The 19,537-nt window shown below is 41.9% G+C and overlaps 1 protein-coding gene across 2 annotated transcripts in view; it reads right to left on the bottom strand.

Annotated features, from left to right (window-relative positions):
- The window catches only part of ACTN2 (actinin alpha 2), a 79,667-nt gene that overhangs the window by 42,445 nt on the left and 17,685 nt on the right, over positions 1–19,537 (bottom strand). For both annotated transcript variants that reach the window (XM_037737803.1, XM_017526609.2), the window contains exons 2-4: positions 6,717–6,831; positions 5,676–5,795; positions 4,507–4,593 (exon numbers count right to left, since the gene is read on the bottom strand). In XM_037737803.1, the coding sequence (XP_037593731.1) occupies positions 4,507–4,593; positions 5,676–5,795; positions 6,717–6,831 (322 nt within the window). The remainder of the gene's footprint in view (positions 1–4,506; positions 4,594–5,675; positions 5,796–6,716; positions 6,832–19,537) is intronic.

Below are 19,537 nucleotides of genomic sequence, written 5' to 3'. Positions count from 1 at the left end.
TGAGGCAGAGTCTTCTCTGTCACCCAGGCTGGAGTGCAGTGGTGTGATCTTGGCTCATTACAGCCTCTGCCTCTGGGATTCAAGAGATTCTCCTGCCTCAGCCTCCTGAGAGGCTGGGACTACAGGTGCCATTACCATGCCTGGCTAATTTTTGCACTTTTTGTAGAGACAGGATTTCGCCACTTTGGTCAGGCTGGTCCAACTCCTGACCTCAGGTGATCCTCCTGCCTCAGCCTCCCAAAGTAAAGGGATTACAGGCATGAGCCACTGTGCCTGGCTGAAAATAAATTTTTAAAAACTGTGTACCCCATCATGTGCGGTGACACTGGGGACAACTATTATTCAGGACCAGAGACTCAGGGTCCAATATGAAAAGGAGGGCTGTGGATGCTGACGGACCTTTCCCCGCCTCTTTGCTGGCTGCATCCTTAAAGTACTAGCAAAGCTTGATACTGAGCACAGCCTCTAACTGAAGTGAGTCTTACAGGACAATCGGATCCTCTGTATTCACTTCAAGTTTGCTGCACAGAATCCTGAAAATACACAAACATAAATAGTCTACAGTGTAACTCCCACGGAAAAATAAAATGTGTATAGTTGATGACAACTCATCTACCATTCATCCAGTTTGTAATTCATACTCTTAGGTAAATGGAATTCACAGAGGCTACCACATCTCAAATGTATTCCCTTACCCAGTGATTTTACAATATTTGAAGAGTTTTATTGGTAAATTTCAAGTATGGCCAATTGACTTCTGACCAAAAAAAAAAAAAAAAAAAAAAAAACCAGCACCATCTGTGATGACCATAAAAATGTGCTGCTCAGACATCCCACGGCTGCAGCTGGGCACATGGGGCAAGCAACTGTCAGGCCAGCTGCAGCCCTCTGAGTGCACCACACCCCTGCATTCCCACTGAGGCCACAGTTCCCCAGGGCCACTCAGCCGAGGACTGGGCGGGGATGACGGGGCGTGAGCAGTAGAGCTGAGACATCCCTGTGCAACGTGAGACTCTTCTCAATGCAGCTTAGGATTAAAGACTCCATCAGCATGGCAGAATTTACCTCAGAACTGTACTGCAGTCTGAGACTTTCTTCCCCAAGTCTCTTTCCCTCCTCTTCTCGGCCCAGGTGTCAGCCAGGAGCTCTGGTCTGAAGGCTCCTCAGGCATCTCCTCCTCCCTCCCCTTCAACCTGCACAGGCATTTTCCCCAAGAAATCTCTTGCACGTCTGGTATGGGCTCAAAGTTGGTGTCTTCCAGCCCATCACCAAATTCACATGTTGAAGCCCTAAACCTTAACGTGCCTGTATTTGGAAATGGGGCCTTCGGGAGGCGCTTAGGGTTAGATGAGGTCACGAGGTTGGGGTCCTCATGATTGGATTAGTGCCCTCATCAGAAGAGACATCGAGGAGCCTGCTCACTGGCAGATTCTCCCCCACCCCCACCCACCATGTGCAGTACAGCAAGGCAGCAGCCATCTGCGAGCCAGGAAGAGGGTCCTCCCAGAACCAGACCATGCTGGCACTCTGATTTTGGTCTTCCAGCCTCAAGAACTGTAAGAAAATAAAGGTCTGCTGTTTAAGCCACCCATGCTATGGTATGTTTTTATAAACGCCTGGAAAGACTACAACAATTTCTAGTAAGTCTTGGCACCAGCTTCCTGGAGGACCCAAACCGACACACATCCAAACAGCTCCTCAGAGCCGCTTACCTAACTTAGGATTCTGCTTATATTTAGATGCTAACAATTTGGAAAGTCCCTAAAGCACGTGGACTCATAACTAACACGGGGCCTTCCATCTTAGGAAGGGGTGGAAGCTGATTTTTTTCACATCAAAATAACTATTCTGTAATTATTTATCTAAATTGTCCTTAGTTCATACTTTCTTGGACCTCTAACCTAGATAAAATACACATACCCCTAAAGTTCCATGTGCTATAACTTGAATGACTCCTGTTCATGTCTCTAAACTAGCAAGTGCCGAAAATAAACTGAAACTATTCTTTTTTCTTTTTTCCACCAGCTCTGCGCCTTCAGTGTAGTGAACTAAAACTATTAAGACTTCATTAAAATGTGAATTGATACAGATGATGAAATCGGGAACTCCACATCCAGTTGTTCTGCGTCTTTGCAGTCCCAACCAATGTAATTAACAAGAAAAAGTACATCAGGACAAAATAATGGGATGTATTTAATAAAGTTTAAATGAAACTTACCAGGTTAGAAGAGTAAACAAAGGTACAGTATATCTACAAAATCTTAATATTGCTACTGAAGTGTAGATTTACAAGTCACAGTGTTTCACTTAGTTTGTGTCTGAATATGAGTGAGCTCTCTTGGGCCATGAATGTCGAGCAAGGCTTTTTCCTTATTTAATTGGTTTCTACAGTCAAAGCTGACCCTCCTCCAACCCCAAATCCATGTTTAGGCTTTCAGCAAAAGGTTAACAAGCTTGTGCAAATTACATACATTACTGGAAAACCTACTCCCACAAGGTGTATGGGAAAGTGGAAATGCGGGCATTTGGCACAGAGAGGTCTACACATAAAACCCTGATCATGGGCGTTAAAAGCTTGTTACAGATTGGCAGTGACATCTGTCATTCTATCATGAAAAATTGTATGACACCCCAAGAAGCCCCATCACCTACTTACATCTATCTGGACTGCCTTCACCAACAGATATATTAATCTCTCATTTTCTGTCTTGGAAGAGGCTCTTCACTTTGTTGAAGGAAACTCACTCCTCAAAGAATTTTTTTCTAATAACAATGACTTTTTCTACATACTGCACATCATTAAAACAGATAAAGATGATCTTTCTAAAGACTCCAGAAATTAAATGAGGTTATTAAAAAATTGCTCCATAAAAAGAAAGCAAACAAAAATGTAAGTCAGCAAACTAACAGTATCTACTGTGTTGGACACTGCAGAACCATCTGCTTGAAGAGATTTAGATACTTTGCTAATAAAATTACAGGTTTTTAATGTTTAATTTCTTAGTCTTGTGAAGAGCAGATTAACATAGCCTTTTATTGCAAAATTTTACAAAATATCGTGATTTAGTTATCTTGCTTTGGGCGTGTTAATAATAATTTTGGGAAAAACTCTAATGAATAATACCATTCATAACTACACTTGAAATATATTTAAGTTTTAAATTCACATTATTCCTAATTTAAAATCTGTAACCTAATCAGAAACAACTTGAGGACCATTTCACCTCTGTAATATTTGTGGAAAAAGGATTTGCTAGACCAGCAATAGTGTGAGCAAGATTTCTAAAAATAGTATTTATTTAAAGTGAGTTCGATAGTTTAAATATTTAAATTTAGAAATATATAAAAACTGATACAATTATTACAACTTACAAGTATTTAATAAAGCAGGAATTTTAGGAAGCATCTGATTTTTTATTAGTATAAAGAAGGTACTGTAACAGAACTATACTGTGCAAAAGTTTTCAAAGTCAGATTATTTATTCATTCAAGCTGGCTGTCATTCCTGAGCCTGAATCATTGAGGTTTTAATGCCATTAGATTTTAGTTTGATTTTTAGATGACATAAATGGGTCTCCGGTGCCAGAAGGGAATCGTTGAAGTGAATCTGAAGCTCCATAAGGCAAACACTGCAGGCTTCATGTCAGCTGGTACAAGTAGGCAAAGTGTTGTTTCTTAATGTTTATTGGTTGAGGAGTGCCTAAAATCACTTAAAAAGACCAGAGTCAGAGGCTACTCTGGCCTGGGCAGAATTATAAATAACATCTCCACCCCTTACCACTCAGGTACCTGGTTACCTATGTGGTTACAGAGTCAGGGAGGCAGAATAGTTGGGCAATGCAGACAGCCCTTTTGAGGGCTAAACAGGCAAAGTTCTAAATTTAAGAATGTCAATCTGACACTTTTCAACAGTGCTGAATTCATCAAAATATTTGGGAGTATAGTGGGTGTAAAGGACTAAAGATTTTTATCTTCAGTGGCAATGCCAAGGATTAAGATTCTATGATAATGATGAAAGAGCAGTTAGGCCAAAAGTACAGTGACAATAGAGATCTTGTTTAAAAAGAAGAAAAGAAGAGAAAAAGAGAGGGAGAGAAGGAGGGAGGAAGAAAACGAAGGAAATGGCAAACGAACTTGGGTTGCAACAGATTCTTTTCTTATACGTGGGGGAAAAAGTGTTTCAGTTGTAAGACTAAAGAACTCTGCTGTAGCTGCAAATTTACTAGTATAATAAGCAATCAAGAAGCTCAATAAATGCTCATTTTAAAAAGCGACTTCTGTTCTGAACATGTGCTCATTTTTGCAGACCGATTCCACCCCCCATGAATGGAACAGTGCTGCTAGAGTCTTTTCCTGTACACATAAAAAATGTATAAGAACCCAACTTACATGTCTCTCATTCAATCACGTAAGTGACTGTTGCGACTTTCAAATACCTTGTTCAAATTTTAATTCGCAAGCGCAATTCACAAATTATACAATTAAACTTTTAATCATGTCTTTTACCTTCAACCGAAATATCCTGAATAGCAAAGCGAAGGATGATGGTCCAGATCATACCCAGGGTCATTTTCACATTGCCATCAACAATTTCTGCAGGTAAGAAAACAACAAATTAATGTAACGACAGCATAGCTGGTACATAACTTTTCTCCTATATATAAATTTTGACTTAAAAGCTATTGGAAAATGTGCATATGGAAAGACCAGTTTATGTTTTTATAAGCATCACAGTGTGTCTGGTTATAAATACGGTATTCATAACCAAATGTCTCTAGTTTAAATGAATTCTGAGTTAATAATAAGCACAAATCTTGCATATGTATTATCACTGAAAACCACCCAGGAGTTTCCAAAGTTTTAAGATGAGACAAGCTATGGTTTTTTATTTTGTTTTGTTTTTTATTTTTTTGAGACGGAGTCTCACTCTGTCACCTAGGTTGGAGTGATACAGTAGCACGACCTTGACTCACTGCAACCTCTGCCGCCCGGTTCCACGTGATTCTCCTGCCTCAGCCTCCTGAGTAGCTGGGACTACAGGGATTATAGGCATGCACCACCACACCCAGCTAATTTTTTGTAAATTTGGTAGAGATGGAGTTTCACCATGTTCGCCAGGCTGGTCTTGAACTCCTGACCTCAGGTCGTCTGCCTGCCTCGGCCTCCCAAAGTGCTGGGGTTACAAGCATGAGCCACCATGCCCAGCCATGAGCTGAGGTTTTAGATAATCAAATAAAGAGAACACAGTCTCATCTTTACTCTGACCTTCTTCACAGTATTCCACAGCTGGCAAGTAGCAGGGCTCAGTTGTGAATACGGAGATGTGTGTGGTAATCTCAGCTCCTGCTAACCTCACCCAATTCCCAATCTCCCACAGGGAACAAAGAGGCCACTTCCTTCCTATTAGTTCTTATTCAGAGTCACTGGGATGTATAAGTTCTTTCTCAGTCCTGTAAGTGTTCTGAAGATGACAGCATTATATTTAATTCTATGATTTACAAAGAACCTAGAGCTTGCTCTCCCACTCGTGGTACTATTTGTTCTCATCCGTATACACCCTGCACCCTAGGAGAGAGCCTGATACAAGGCAGGTACAGTGAATGGTGAGGGTTGCAGGGCACACCCGCGCGATGAGGTCAGCGTGGCAGACAGGACCACCCCACAGCACCTCTCACCTTCAGCCCCGATGGACACCAACTTCACCCCTTTGCTGGCTATGTAATCCAAAGCTTTGTTGACGTTAGCAATTTTGTGGAACCGCATTTTTCCTCGGTCAGGTTTGGGCAGCCTTTCCCCTGTTGGATGAAAAGACAATCATGCAGACATAGAGACAGGGGCCTCTTGATGCGGAATCAAGATGCCAAAACTCAAGAGTCCAGTTTTTCTTAACATGAAATGATTACATGACTATTTCTGATGTGTGCCTGGTCTCTCTAAATCACAGCAAAGAGGGAACACGAACCAAAAAACTTTCAGGATCAAATGGACCAGCAGGGAGCCATACTGTGAAGGACATATGCTTTTCAGATCTGCAGGGAGAGTCTGGTTTGGCCCACGATCCAACTTACAAATGAGTAAAAAGAGAAGCTGCTTAGAGAACCTGTAGTATTCAGAGCTGCCGGCTAACTGTTAGAGCAAGTCAGGATGGCCTAGTTAAAATCACAGACCGGCTGACAGGGCTTGTTCGACACCTGATTATGAAGATATATGGATCAGCGCAGCTCCGCCACACCCCTTCCCTGCCACACTTCTCCAGCAGTGACCCATTCTCTGGTCCAGAGTCTAAATCAGCCAAACGAAATTCAGGACAAATCATCACCCCACTGGGATTTTAGCTCGTATGTTCAGAGTTATGCCAACATGTACAATAGATTTTTGGATACGAGACGATTTCTGGAATACACTCTAGCTGAACTAAGAGTCAAGAGAGCAGCAGGGAGGGAGTCATGTGAAGTCAGTTTTTCTTCCTTATTTTGTTTCAAAGTAGGTGGTATAAACATTATTTTACTAAGTCCATTTTAAAGAGAATCCACTCCTTTTTTTAGAACAAAAAAATAACTCCAGGCAGACTGTTCTTTGGAAAGGTTTTCATTGGCAATCATACCATGTTCTTGGCCAGCCAAGTTCAAAGCGAACTTCTGATGCAGTCATCTTTAAATAGATACTTACCTGCTGATAACACATAAAAGCATAGGATTGGGGTATGTAGCACCAACCTGAGATGACCTCCAAAAGCAGCATGAGTTTAAGGCCATTCCTGAAGTCTTCTTCGATGTTCTCAATCTGGGTGCCGGCTTTCCTTAGGTGGGAGTTACACCAGGCAGTGAAGGTCTGCAAAGAAAACCAAACACGGATTTGGAAATCTTCCTCACAGACAACGCTTGACAACTTACACATTCTTGGGAATCTACAAGGCTGGGGCTGCTTGGGCTTCTAGAGGATGCAGAATTTGATGGAAAGAACAGGAAACCCAAAAGGACGATTTTAGTAAATTTTCCACTGTAGAGACAAAAACTCATTTATTGGATATTCCAACCTGAAAAATTTTTACCTTCAGTTTAAAAAGACATCACATTTATACCTGTATCTCCACCTTCTGAAAACCTTTGACTTCACAGAAAAGATAGATTAAATTAAGATGTGCTTATTTCTTGCTCACAAATATACAAAATATGCTTGCTTGCAGCAGGATAGATGAATAAATAATAGTGTTTTGTTTTGCTTTGGAGACAGGGTCTTGCTCTGTCATCCAGGCTGGAGTATGGTGGTATGATCTTGGCTCACTGCAGCCTTGACCTCCCAGGCTCAATGGATCCTCCTGCCTCAGCCTCTCAGCTAAGTAGCTGGGACTACAGTCATGCATCACCACACCCAGCTACTTTTTTTAAAGGTGTGGTCTTGCTATGTTGCCCACACTGGTGTTGAAATCTTAGATTAGCCTCAAACTCCTAGACTCAAGCAATCCTCTTGTCTCAGCCTTCCAAAGTACTGGGATTACAGGCAAGAGCCACCCTGCCCAGTACAAATAATGTTTAAAGAATGTTCAAAGGCTGGGTGTGGTGGCTCATGTCCATAATCCCAGCACCTTGGGAGACTAAGGCAGGCAGATCCCTTGAGGTCAGGAGTTTGAGACCAGCCTGGCCAACATGGCAAAACCCCATCTCTACTAAAAATACAAAAATCAGCCAGGTGTGGTGGTGTGTGCCTGTAGTCCCAGCTACTCAGGAGGCTGAGGCAGGAGAATCACTTGAACCCAGGAGGCGGAGGTTGCAGTGAGCCAAGATCACACCACTGCACTCCAGCCTGGGTGACCGAGTGAGACTCTGTCTCATAAAAAAAAAAAAAAAAAGTTCAAAATGTCTTGCTTTAGAGGAGAGGGTGGGCGGTATTGTGTAGCAGAAAGAAGAGAGGAGGGACCCATAACCAGGAATAACCTACAACTAGTTTATCTTGAGTGAAAAACAATTTCAAGCTACTAATTAAATCAATTAAAGAAATTTGCAGTGTAGTCAATCATTGAAAAAATATTAACAATAGCCTCCTATAAGCATATTCCAAGCACTGGACTAGATTCTGGATTTCAAAGGTGACTATATTCAACCCTGCCTTTGGAAGGGATCACAGTCCAGTCATATTAACAAATTACTACGGGGAATCTTCAGCTAAAAATGGACCATATATTAGGTGACATCCAAAGTCATTCTGTTTATTTTTCAAGCTTCTTTTAACTTGGCTTCCACTTGTGCCCTATTTCCTGCCAAATCCAGATTAGAAATGTTTCTGGCAGCTGCTGGCTAAGCATGCAAACTGTCCCTTCGTCCCACAACAGCTGCTGGGCTTGAGAACAAAGTGCCTGGCACATCAAACTGGGAAGCAGGGTACACACAAACATTTGTGTTCCACATGAAAAAGTCAACCTATCAAAAACAGGTTGCTCCCTAGTCAGACTACGGAAAGACAAAGGTCCATAAAAGTCATTTTCCTGGGTAAAGAGGATTTTCAAATCTGACTAATAGTCCCTCCTTTCAAGAAACAGGTGACAGCATTTAATTCAAAGACCAAAAAAAAAAAAAAAAAAAAAAAAAAGGCAGTTTTTTTATTTACAGTAATAATTTTTACCCTGAGAGCCTAAACTAACAATTATTTCTAAGCTTTAGTCAGGTCTAAACAAAAAAGATACTCTAAGCGATACACTTTATTTATTTATTTAGACACGGAGTCTTGCTTGTTGCCCAGGCTGGAGTGTGGTGGTGCAATCTCCGCTCACTGCAACCTACGCCTCCTGCGTTGAGGTGGTTTTCCTGCCTGAGCCAACCTAGTAGCTGGGATTACAGGTGCCTGCTATCATACCTAGCTAATTTTGGTATTTTTAGTAGAGATGGGGTTTTGCCATGTTAGCCAGGCTGGTCTGGAACTCCTGACCTCATGGGATCTCCCTGCCTCAGTCTCTCAAAGCGCTGGGATTACAGGTGTGAGGTCCCATCCCCAGTCTTAAGCCATATACTTTAGATCTATATCCAGTTAATGTGGTAGCTCCTAGCTACACTTAAACTTAGACTAATTAAAATAAAATTTAAAAATGAGCTTCTCAGTTGCACAAGCCATCTTTCAAGTGATCAAAAGCCACATGTGGCTAGTAGAAGTGGATGGTGTATTGGATTGCAAATACACAACATTCCTATCATCGCAGAAAATTCTACTGGACAACACTATAGAAAATTAAGTTTTGTTTATTAAAGATAAGATTATAAGAATTCATTACTTATTTTTTAAAATATGAATTTTACGTATTTACTTTTTGAATGAGTAATACATTTCCTTAGTTCGAAATTCAAGTGGTACAAAAGGGTTTTTTAAAAAAAGTCATCCTCTCCCCTTTGTTCCCTGGCTACTCAGTGTCCTGGCCCATAAGGAATGAAGTTATCACTCTCTTGTATATCCCTTCAGTGGTATCTGTGTATACACAAACACACAGACACACATCTTTTTTTTTTTGGTCCCTTTAACACAAATCACAGGATACACATTGTTCTATACTTTGCTTGGCACAGTGGCTCATGCCTGCTATCCCAGCCCTTTGCGAGGCCAACGGGGGTGGATCACTTGAGGTCGGGAGTGCAAGACCAGCCTGACCAACATGGTGAAACCCTGTCTCTACTAAAAATACAAAACTAGCTGGATGTGGTGGCGCACACCTGTAATTCCAGCTACTTGGGAGGCTGAGGCAGGAGAATCACTTGAACCTGGGAGGTGGAGGCTGCAGTGAGCCCAGATCATGCCATTGCACTCCAGCCTGGGAAACAAGAGTGAAACTCCATCTCAAGAAACAAACAAACAAACAAATAAAACTCCATTATATATAACCTAGAGATCACTCCATATCAGTATAAAATTATTTGTTTTTATGGCTACATAGTATTCCACTGTACAATATACACCATACTTCATGTAACTAGCTCCCTATGGATGAACGTTTGGATTGTTTCCAGATAATTAAGTTCATACAGTAAAATACACCCCAAGCCCCATTTTCAGCAAGTAAAATTACTTTAAAGGAGTTTTTAAAACTGATAATAGTAAGACTAATCACATATCCAATTTTTTGGGAAAGGCACAAAAGAATTGTACGTTGTTAAAAAAAAATAGCAACTGATAAGAGAGAACATATAAAGATACAAACATTTACAGAGTTTTAAAAATTTAAATTCTACTTAAAAGTGGGCAAATATTGCTGGTACAAGTCACCATACCTCGTCTGTTATTTAAGTCTCTTCATAATACAAGTATCTGAAGCACTTCTGGATATATCCTTAAAAGCTGCTCACGAAATCCCAAGCTTCGTGATCCCCCACACCACGGAAAGTCTTTTGAAACTACCTGTTTTTGTTTTTTTGTAAAGAGATAAGAAGATCTCGCTCTGTAACCCAGGCTGGAGTACAGAGGTGCGATTATACCTCCCCGCAGCTTTGAATTCCTGGGCTCAAGCGATCTTCCCACCTCAGCCTCCCGAGTTGATACTGTCTCTTTATAGATAAAGATACAATGAAGGTAATTTACTATCAGTAATAACCCACTTGTTCAAGTCCAGAGAAGGTCAATGTATTTAGTTAATAAGCCTAATAAGTTTCCCTATCTGTAACGAATACTCCTATGAGTCGACAAAGATGGTGACTAACTTGAATGCAGAAAAAGGACTCTGTTCTGTGGTAACAGGTAATAAAGAGGCCAGTGCCCTCTGAAAAGGAATTTTAAGCTTTATTAGAATATTTCACTTTTATTCCTGTTTTAATTTCCATTGCCTAGAGAGACTGTTCCTACACATCTCCTAACACCCCTGTTTCTCTGAAAAGTCTATTAATCATGGAGAAGGTAAAAACAAGAGTAGCCACAAACCCCCGCATATTCGACCTGAGGACTTCTTTGTGAGCTTTCTTGTTTGTGCTGCAACACGCATCTTTAGGGTTCTTGAAAACGAAGCCTTGGAGAACTCCGGTGGCAATGAAAGTGGGTCCACATGATTTTGGAGGCAGGCTCCTTGCTTTAAAACAGGTTACCCAGCCATATGTCCTTTCTTAAGGGAAACGGTGCTTTACTGAATCAGACACAGACCACGGAGGAAAGAGGCCAACGTCTCCCCAACTTAGAGCTCAATCCAGAAGCTGCCCTTGCGCATGTGGGATCCTCCAACCTCCTCTCATTTCCAACTCGAACCCTCCTCTACCTCTGTCCTGAAGAACAGCTTATTCCGTTTCTCTGCACTTAGCTATAAATATAAACACTTTTAGCATCCCAAAAATAGGCACATAAAATGTTTCAGAGCCACAAACAGAGGACCAAGATGGGAACCACAAAACCGTCTATCCCCGGAAAGAAAAGATAGATGTTTCTTGTCCAGGCTGGGCGCAGTGGCTCACACCTGTAATCCCAGCAGTTTGGGGGACCAAGGCAGGTGGATCACTTGAGGGCAGGAGTTTGAGACCAGCCTGACCAACGTGGTGAAACTCTGTCTCTACTAAAAACACAAAAACTTAGCTGGGAATGGTGGCGCATGCCTGTGATCCCAGCTACTTCGGAGGCTGCGGCAAGAGTCGCTTGAACCTGGGAGGTGGAGGTTGCAGTGAGCCAAGATCATGCGGCAGCACTCTAGCCTGGGTGACACAGCGAGTCTCCGTCTCAAAAAAATAAAAAATAAAAAGACATGTTTCTAGTCCTTACCGCCCACCATAGAAGTTAAGACAAAGCTAAGGAAAACAGTGTCCAACAGTGTTCTAAAGATGGAAATGCAGTGGAAGACAGCCTTGCTATATATTCCTAGACAGCTGGAACAAATATTAGGATCTCTTTCCTAAACATAAAGAATTGCAGCCAGGGAGTCACTGGCCAGGGCAGGCAGTCTGTGGGTGCAGACGCTCTCTGCTGGCTACACAGGCCTTCCCTGGACGCAGATGGAAACTCTCCTGTGTACCACGTTCCTGGGCCTTGGAGTCGTGCGGATGCTTTCATGTGTCGGGACTGAAGCATACTCAAACGATCAGCATTCTCTGCCTCCATTATATTCCTGAACATGATCTAGAACAGCAGTCCACAACCTTTTTTGGCACCAGGGACCAGTTTCATGGAAGACAATTCCTCCACGGACAGGGGAGGTAGGGAGGGGGATGGTTTTGGGCTGAAACCGTTCCACCTCTGATCACCAGGCATTCGATTCTTACAAGAAGTGCACAACCTAGATTCCTGGCATGCACAGTTCACAATAGGGTTTGCATTCCTATTATCAACTGATGCCATCGCTGATCGGACAGGAGGCAGAGCTCAGGTGGAAACTCGGGCCATGGGGAGCAGCTGTAAATACAGATGAAGCTTCTGCTCACTTGGTGGTCGCTGCTCACCTCCTGCTGTGTGGCCCAGTTCCTAACAGATCACGGACCAGTACCAGTCCACGGTCCGGGGGTTAGGACCCCCTCATCTGGAGACCCAGAAGATGTTCCTCAACTTCCAAAACACAGTGGTTGAGGAAATGCCAGTTGAAGAAGTTTTCCAGGAGCATTTGCTAGCTACAATTGTCAGTCCCATTCAATGGTGGAAGATGCTATTGCATCTGTCTTGGAGGACTTGCTGGCAAAATCCCTAATCCATGGGAACTACAAGAGTATCGCCTTTCTCAAAGTGAAATTATGCAACAGGACAATCAGCACAATGTGCTTAACGGCAAAAAGAAAATATGGATGTCTTTACTGAATTGTTGAGATGAGATAGTGTTATTCCACTGCTCTATATTTGTATCTGATTTCTTAAGTTAATGAAGGCTACAGTTACATCAGCCTACATTCCTAGGGTAAAGGCAGAAAAAGTCTTTTAATCAAAATGAGTTAAAAATGTGGTTACAGACAGGCACGGTGGCTCACGCCTGTAATCCCAGCACTTTGGGAGGCCAAGGTGGCTGGATAACCTGATGTCAGGAGTTTGAAACCATCTGGGCCAATATGGTGAAACCACGTTTCTACTAAAAATACAAAAATTAGCTAGGTGCATTGGTGGGCACCTGTAATCCCAGCTACTTGGAGGCTGAGGCAGGAGAATCGCTTGAACCTGGGAGGCGGAGATTGCAGTGAGCCAAGATCGCACCACTGCACTCCAGCCAGGGCGACAGAGTAAGACTCCGTCTCAAAAAAGGAAAATGTGATTATTTATATCATTCCTCTTTGACTACGCATGTGCACAATTTTACCTAGAAGAGATTATTACCTAGGTACACAGATGGGGACCTGAAAAACCAATCATGAGTCTGAATGGTTCCCTAAATATCAGTTCATTTCACTTTTCAGTGAATTATTAATTCTTTTAGCAATACAGTTCCAAGCCTGGGCTGGCTTCTGTAAAACTATCTGCTCAATCTTTGTCATTCCATTTTCTCCAAAACAAAAATTTTGGCAACACTTCTATAAATTTCCTTTATACTTCTTTAACCAGCATTTTCTTTAACAATAATTACATAAAATAACCATTTCAGCTCACATTTCCTAAAATGGAAACTCATCCCAGATGTGGGGCTTTCCTGAACGAAATGAACCAGAATCTGCTGAGGACTGGGATATCTGGGCAGAGCAGAAAACTCAGGGGTGAGCGGGCCTGAAGAACATGTAGCTTTTAAACCTCCCAATTGTAAGGCAGCATTGTCTGTCAGGTAAAAAAAAGGTCTGGGGTGCTGGTGGGTGTTCTATGTTGTAGTTGCGTATCATTTAGTTTCCTTAGGGAGCCGAGACATCAAGAGGTCTGCTCAACCAATTCCAAGCCTTCCCCAACACTCATCATGGCCTGCACCCTGTGGGGTGGGACAACCAAGCCCCAGCTACAGTGGCAGTGGTCCCCAAGACGGGGCACGGAGGACAAGCAGAGCCCGGTGCAGCCCACAGTCATGGCTCAGAACTCTAACACCATGCAATTATTTGTCCTTCACATCCTGATGCTTTCTCAGCTATTTAAAAAAAGCGGGGGATGGGGCCAGTCACTGTCATGATCAGCTTTATGCAATAGTTCAAAAGATTACTGCAAGAAGAAAGAGGTCGGCCAACACCACCTGTGTCACGATGGTTCTGAACACCCTCTCGCGTAAAACTGCTGGAAACCACTGGAAACGGCAGCTCTATTAAACTGCTTTTCTAAAAATGCTCCATTCATTTTTCTATTTACAGCAATCACTTTAATAGTGTTCTTTTCCATTTCACAAATTCCCAATTTGCGAAGATTACCTCTCATCAGTTTCCTGGTTCTTTTTAAATAATAGAAAAGTAAGGGGGCTCTATAAAGCTGCATATGTTGTAAAAATCACTGACGGAAGTGGAAGAGGACGGTCAAAGCCATCTCTCCAAAGTAAATGCAATTTCAGCTTTACCCTTAAGAAAGGAGGCTCTGCCCTCATAAAGAGTAGGTACGGTAACCTCTGTGATGGCAAAAAGTCAGCCAATCTGCATGGCTGGAGAAAACAGAACACACTGGATCATTACAGAGTGTCTCAATCCCCCCGGCCAGAAAGGCCCAAAAAGTGCACACATCACATGAACTGCACAGGATGCAGGAACATCCCAACCACTGGGCTGCCCCAGAATCACCAGCAGCAATCCCACATTTAAATATTCAGACACGCGACCATCTTGAAAAACACTTAGAAAGTGCTGGCACCTACACTGAAATCAAGGAAGTCTACACTAAAGTCTTCACTGACATCAAGATGTAGATCCAGCAGCCACTCACAGTGGTGACTAACCATTCAGCTAATAATAATAATGATTATTCACAGCCAAGCCGTGAATAATCACGACTTTGAAAGCATCCTCCCAAGTCTTCAATGTTGCCAGGTACTCAGATACGCCCTTCAACTATCCACACGAAATTTTAAAAAGTTAATCAAAGTAAGGACTATGTAAATGAGTGCGCTAATCCCAAGGATTTTACATGTGCTACAATCAGTTATCGGGATGTCCTGGAAGTCCATCTGGGGCCTTAATGTTCTCTCAACTTACGTAACTAGGCATCTGACTCCACAACAGCCCTTTTATTCTCTGCCCGCGAATCTCTGCTTGGTCTCCAAGGTCCTGTTAGATAACATAGTATACAACAGCTCAGTTCAGCAATCCCTAAAAAAATACAGTCCTTTAATCTGAACCCTGGCTTTGCGACCACCAGTGTAGTGTCTACTGCGGGCAAGTCAGCTCATCTATCTGTGGCTTGTTCCCTCTTCTCAGAAATGCACCATGAATCTAACTCAACTAGTTCGCTGTGAGGTATGATGGATTGTAAGAAACGAGGAAATATTTCTATGTGCCAATGAAATGCAAGAGAAGAGCAATTAGTGATGGCAATTCTAAGAAACCTGAGCTAAACTGAAAGAGAATTAAATCATTCCAAAATCTTACTCAGGTAGGGCAAGATTGCTCAGAAAAATAAAGACAGCCTATAGTCACGATTTAAGCCTACTTGAGCATAGGAGATACTCCGCCTCCAAGAACTGAGGAAAAACATTCTGTTGCTTAGCACAATTCACAGAACGTTGCTGCAGACAGAAAAGGTGCAAGATCTAAGAATCCAGAACTCTGTCAATTCTTCATCTTTTCCAGATTCATCACAAGTATTCATACCTCTGTTGAATAACAAAGAGCATCACTAGTGTATCTTCATTTCTTCTGGTTAGAAAGAGTTCAGAACAAACACTTCAATGGTTCACTTGGAATAATGGAGAAAAAAAACAAAGAAAATGAAAGTGTTCAGAACATCCATTTTTACCAATAGGGGGCAAAAATACTGCCCAAGCAACTAAAATGAACTTATTATGAAGGGACAATTAAAATAATGGGTAACATTGGAATCACAACTTGGTTTATAATACACTAGGTACAAACAGCCTTAAAATTAACTCTTGTAAAAAGGCAAATCCCACTGCTTTCACTATACAAGGAAGACCCGCAACTGGTTTCCCAGGCTGTTACATGTCTGTATGCATACATATTATTAATCGAAAAACCCAATGCAATGGTAGTCTCTAATCCTGCCTTATTCACCTCTGCCATCACTCAGAAAACCCGGCCCCTAGCAGGTGCACCTGCATTCCCACACACAGAGCTCGTACCTGTTAAAATTTTCAGTACTTCCAAGTTTAAACTGTGATGATCTCAGTCATAGATAAATTGGAACTTCAACAGTATCAAAAGGCTGCTTTTATTAGGTTAGTGCAAAAGTAACAGCAGTTTTTGCCATCAAAAGTAAAGAGTAAAGTAATAGCTCAAGTTCCAGGTACAATGACATAGCCACTGATACACACCCAAAAACAAGGTAGGGGAAAAAAAGAGAGGCAGCCTTTTTGTTCTGTTGATTCACCCCAGCAAACTCTTGCCTGTAGGCGGGCAGAGTCTCTTTCTACCCAATGCCATTGCATATCTAACGATCTCAAATTAAAGGGTAGGAAAGCTCACAGACAATTCAGGCACCTTCCAAGGCACCATGACCACCCCCACTTGGACATTCTAAGAAATGCTGGTCAAAGTGACACGGAGAGGCAGGGATCTTTGTTTTGTGCTCTGGCCAGTGCCTAGAATGCAGTGGCATTCAATAACTACTTGTTAAATAAGATCTCACGTGTCAGACTTTCTGGAACCAAGCAAAGAGGACAGAAGTCATTTTTTTTTTTTTAATAAAAAGAAACCTGAGAAGCTAAAAACGTGTATCTGCTCAAGTTCCAGGTTTTAAAAATTTATTATTATCATGTCAAACTTAACTACAGAATCCTTAAATGTTAAGAAAGATTCTATAATCTTGCCAAGAAAAAAGGAAAAGAAAAGACAAGAAAATACCTTGCAAAAATAACAGGCAACCTCACAGCTGAGGGTATCTAAAAATAGAATCAGGCTAATGGATGACACTTTAAGTGGAGAGGTTAAAGACGGTTCTCCCAGCACTTGAAAAGACTGTCTTATCCAGGTCTGGTTTTAATCAAATTCTGCACCACGAATTTCAGGCTTCAACTGCCAGGCTCACAAGACTCATTTCCATTTAGTCCATGGGCTGTTCAAAACACAGCAAAAAAGCCACTAAGCTCTGAGACTGTGTAACAGGAAACACTACTTTCAGGGTTTTCAACAGAGCAAAATCTAGCTCCGACTAATACTGGTTTGAGGAATGACCTCTCCGATACATGGAATCACCCCCATAACTTCCAGGAAGGATTGAAACTATGGAATTTGGAAAGGTGAAATGCCTGACAAGGCTACTTTACACAGGGAAAAATCTATGCTCCAATGGGAAACTTGTGGATTGTCCATAAGCAGCCCTTCTAGGCTCTTCTACAAATCCATAGGTCACAGACAACTGATAGCAATGCAAAATAACTATCTACATACATTCAAATAAACCAAAGTAGAGGGACACTCCTCTTCCCCCCATATAGAAAAAAGGGTCCCTCCACGTGCACATCCATTTCATTCCTGCTCCACAAATGTGTCTATTCTTTGGATGCTCTTTTGGACTGGCTGTAATGCCTCACTAGTTTTCTCATTAATGAGTTAAAGAACATCTTTATTCTTCTTTATAGTTGTACAAGAATCGTGATTCTACTTTTATTTGAGAATTGTATTTTAATACTTTTTGAGTCTTTCTTCTAAGAAGAGTCCAACATTCCAATAAGCTAAAATATACATTCTCCTGATCTAAATTGTATTGCTTTCTGTGATATTGTATATATAATACGTGATATTTGGAATATATGTGATATATATAAATATATGTGATATATATATTTATACACACACATATAAATTTATACACACACACACACGGATTTTGTCCATTGTTCCTGGCTCACAACGCCCATAGCCCTTGCTGCATACAGTCTTCCGCACTCATGTCGGGGTGGCTTAGGCCTCAAGAGCAGGCTTTGGAAGACAGGATCTCCCTCAATGAACTTCTATTCTCCTTTCACCTGCTCATTTTTCTCCCCTGGAGGGACTCTAATTTTCCCTTGCCTTTCTAGCTTGGATCTGGTCACAGAGAAATGATCTGACCTGCCTTATCTGACTGTAGGTCATAAGACCCTCATATCAGAAAGAGTCTTGCCACAAACCTGGGAGAAAGGAAGGCTGCACAGAGAGGCCAAGAAGAGTCCAAACAGACAGGCCTGGCTGGGTTTTCCCACGCAGCCTATGATTATTAGATCACATTCTTTTTGTCCAGTCACATTTCCCCATGGTTGTCCAAGCTTCAGCTACGCCTATCCAACGAGGTCTCCTTAAAAAGCCCAAGAGGATGGAGTTTGGAGAGCTTCCAGGTAAGTGAACATGTGAGGTTCCTAGAGGGTGACCTGCCGGGGAGGGCATGGAAGCTCTGCACCCCTTCCCCCCATTCCTCACCCTATGTATCGCCCCGTCAGTGTCCTTTTAAATATCCTTTATCATAAGCCAGTAAATATAAGTACCTGTTTCCCTGAGTTCTGTGAGCTGCTCTAGCAAATTAATCAAACCCAAAGAAGCATGAGAACCCTAACTTTAAGTTGTTTGGTCCTTAGTTCTGGAGGCCTGGACTTGAGATGATGTCTTAGTCTTGCGGGACTGAGCCCTCGACCTGTGGGATCTAATGCTATCTCCAAACAGCTAGTGTCAGAATCAAATACACTGAAGTACACCCAGCTGCCAAACGGATCGCCTGCTTGGCGTAGAGGGTGGCAGAAAGCGGGAGGCGACCACATACATTTGGTCACAGGAGTCTTCTGCGTTGACTGTTGTGGTGTGAGAAGAGAAAAAAACAGTTCCAGTTTTATCCACACTCAACTTCCGTGAAGACAGAGTGATTAACATACAAGAATGATACACAGAACTGAAGTCCCTCATAGGCTGATCTCAAATTACAGCGTGCTTCCTTTGTCCTTGAAACTAACGACTGTCTTACGTCGAAGCTTACACATTCCTTTTCCACGTCAAATTCTACATTTAAAACTCCATATGTGTCCTCATGTTCCTTCTTATCCTGATCACCATAAATAATACTGGATTTGGGTTGAACTATTTAGCATTTTTCCTATTTCATAAAGATCTCACATTTATCAAGAAGCTAAAGTATTTCCATCTGTGAATTTCCTTCCTGCTTAAGAAAAAGTCCTACAAACATTTTATTACCATTTGCAGGAGTCCTCAACACTCAGTCTCCTCATTCTGACTTTTCAGCTGCAGTTACTTAGCTCTACCTCTCTTTAATCCTCAGATTAGAGGAAAGCAACATAACAACGTCACCAAACATTTCGGAGCTCTCAATTCCTGAAGCTAACTTGCAATTCAGTCCAGCTCTACATTAATTCCAAGGGGTGTTCTAAAATTCTAGAAACAAGATTTTAATTATTAAAAAAAGATAGAGCATTCTCTCTCCTAAATGACGGTTAGCAGACGATCCTGATGAAACCCTCCCCCACCTTTTAACTGTTAAATTCAAGAGTTAGGACTAGAAATAGGAAGATTCTTCCCAAACTATTTTAGGACTGGAAGCATATGTTAAACGAACC

The sequence above is a fragment of the Cebus imitator genome, unplaced genomic scaffold, assembly GCF_001604975.1.
Source record: "Cebus imitator isolate Cc_AM_T3 unplaced genomic scaffold, Cebus_imitator-1.0 Scaffold42, whole genome shotgun sequence".
Lineage (NCBI taxonomy): Eukaryota > Metazoa > Chordata > Mammalia > Primates > Cebidae > Cebus > Cebus imitator.
This window is presented reverse-complemented; position numbering and strand designations above follow the sequence as displayed.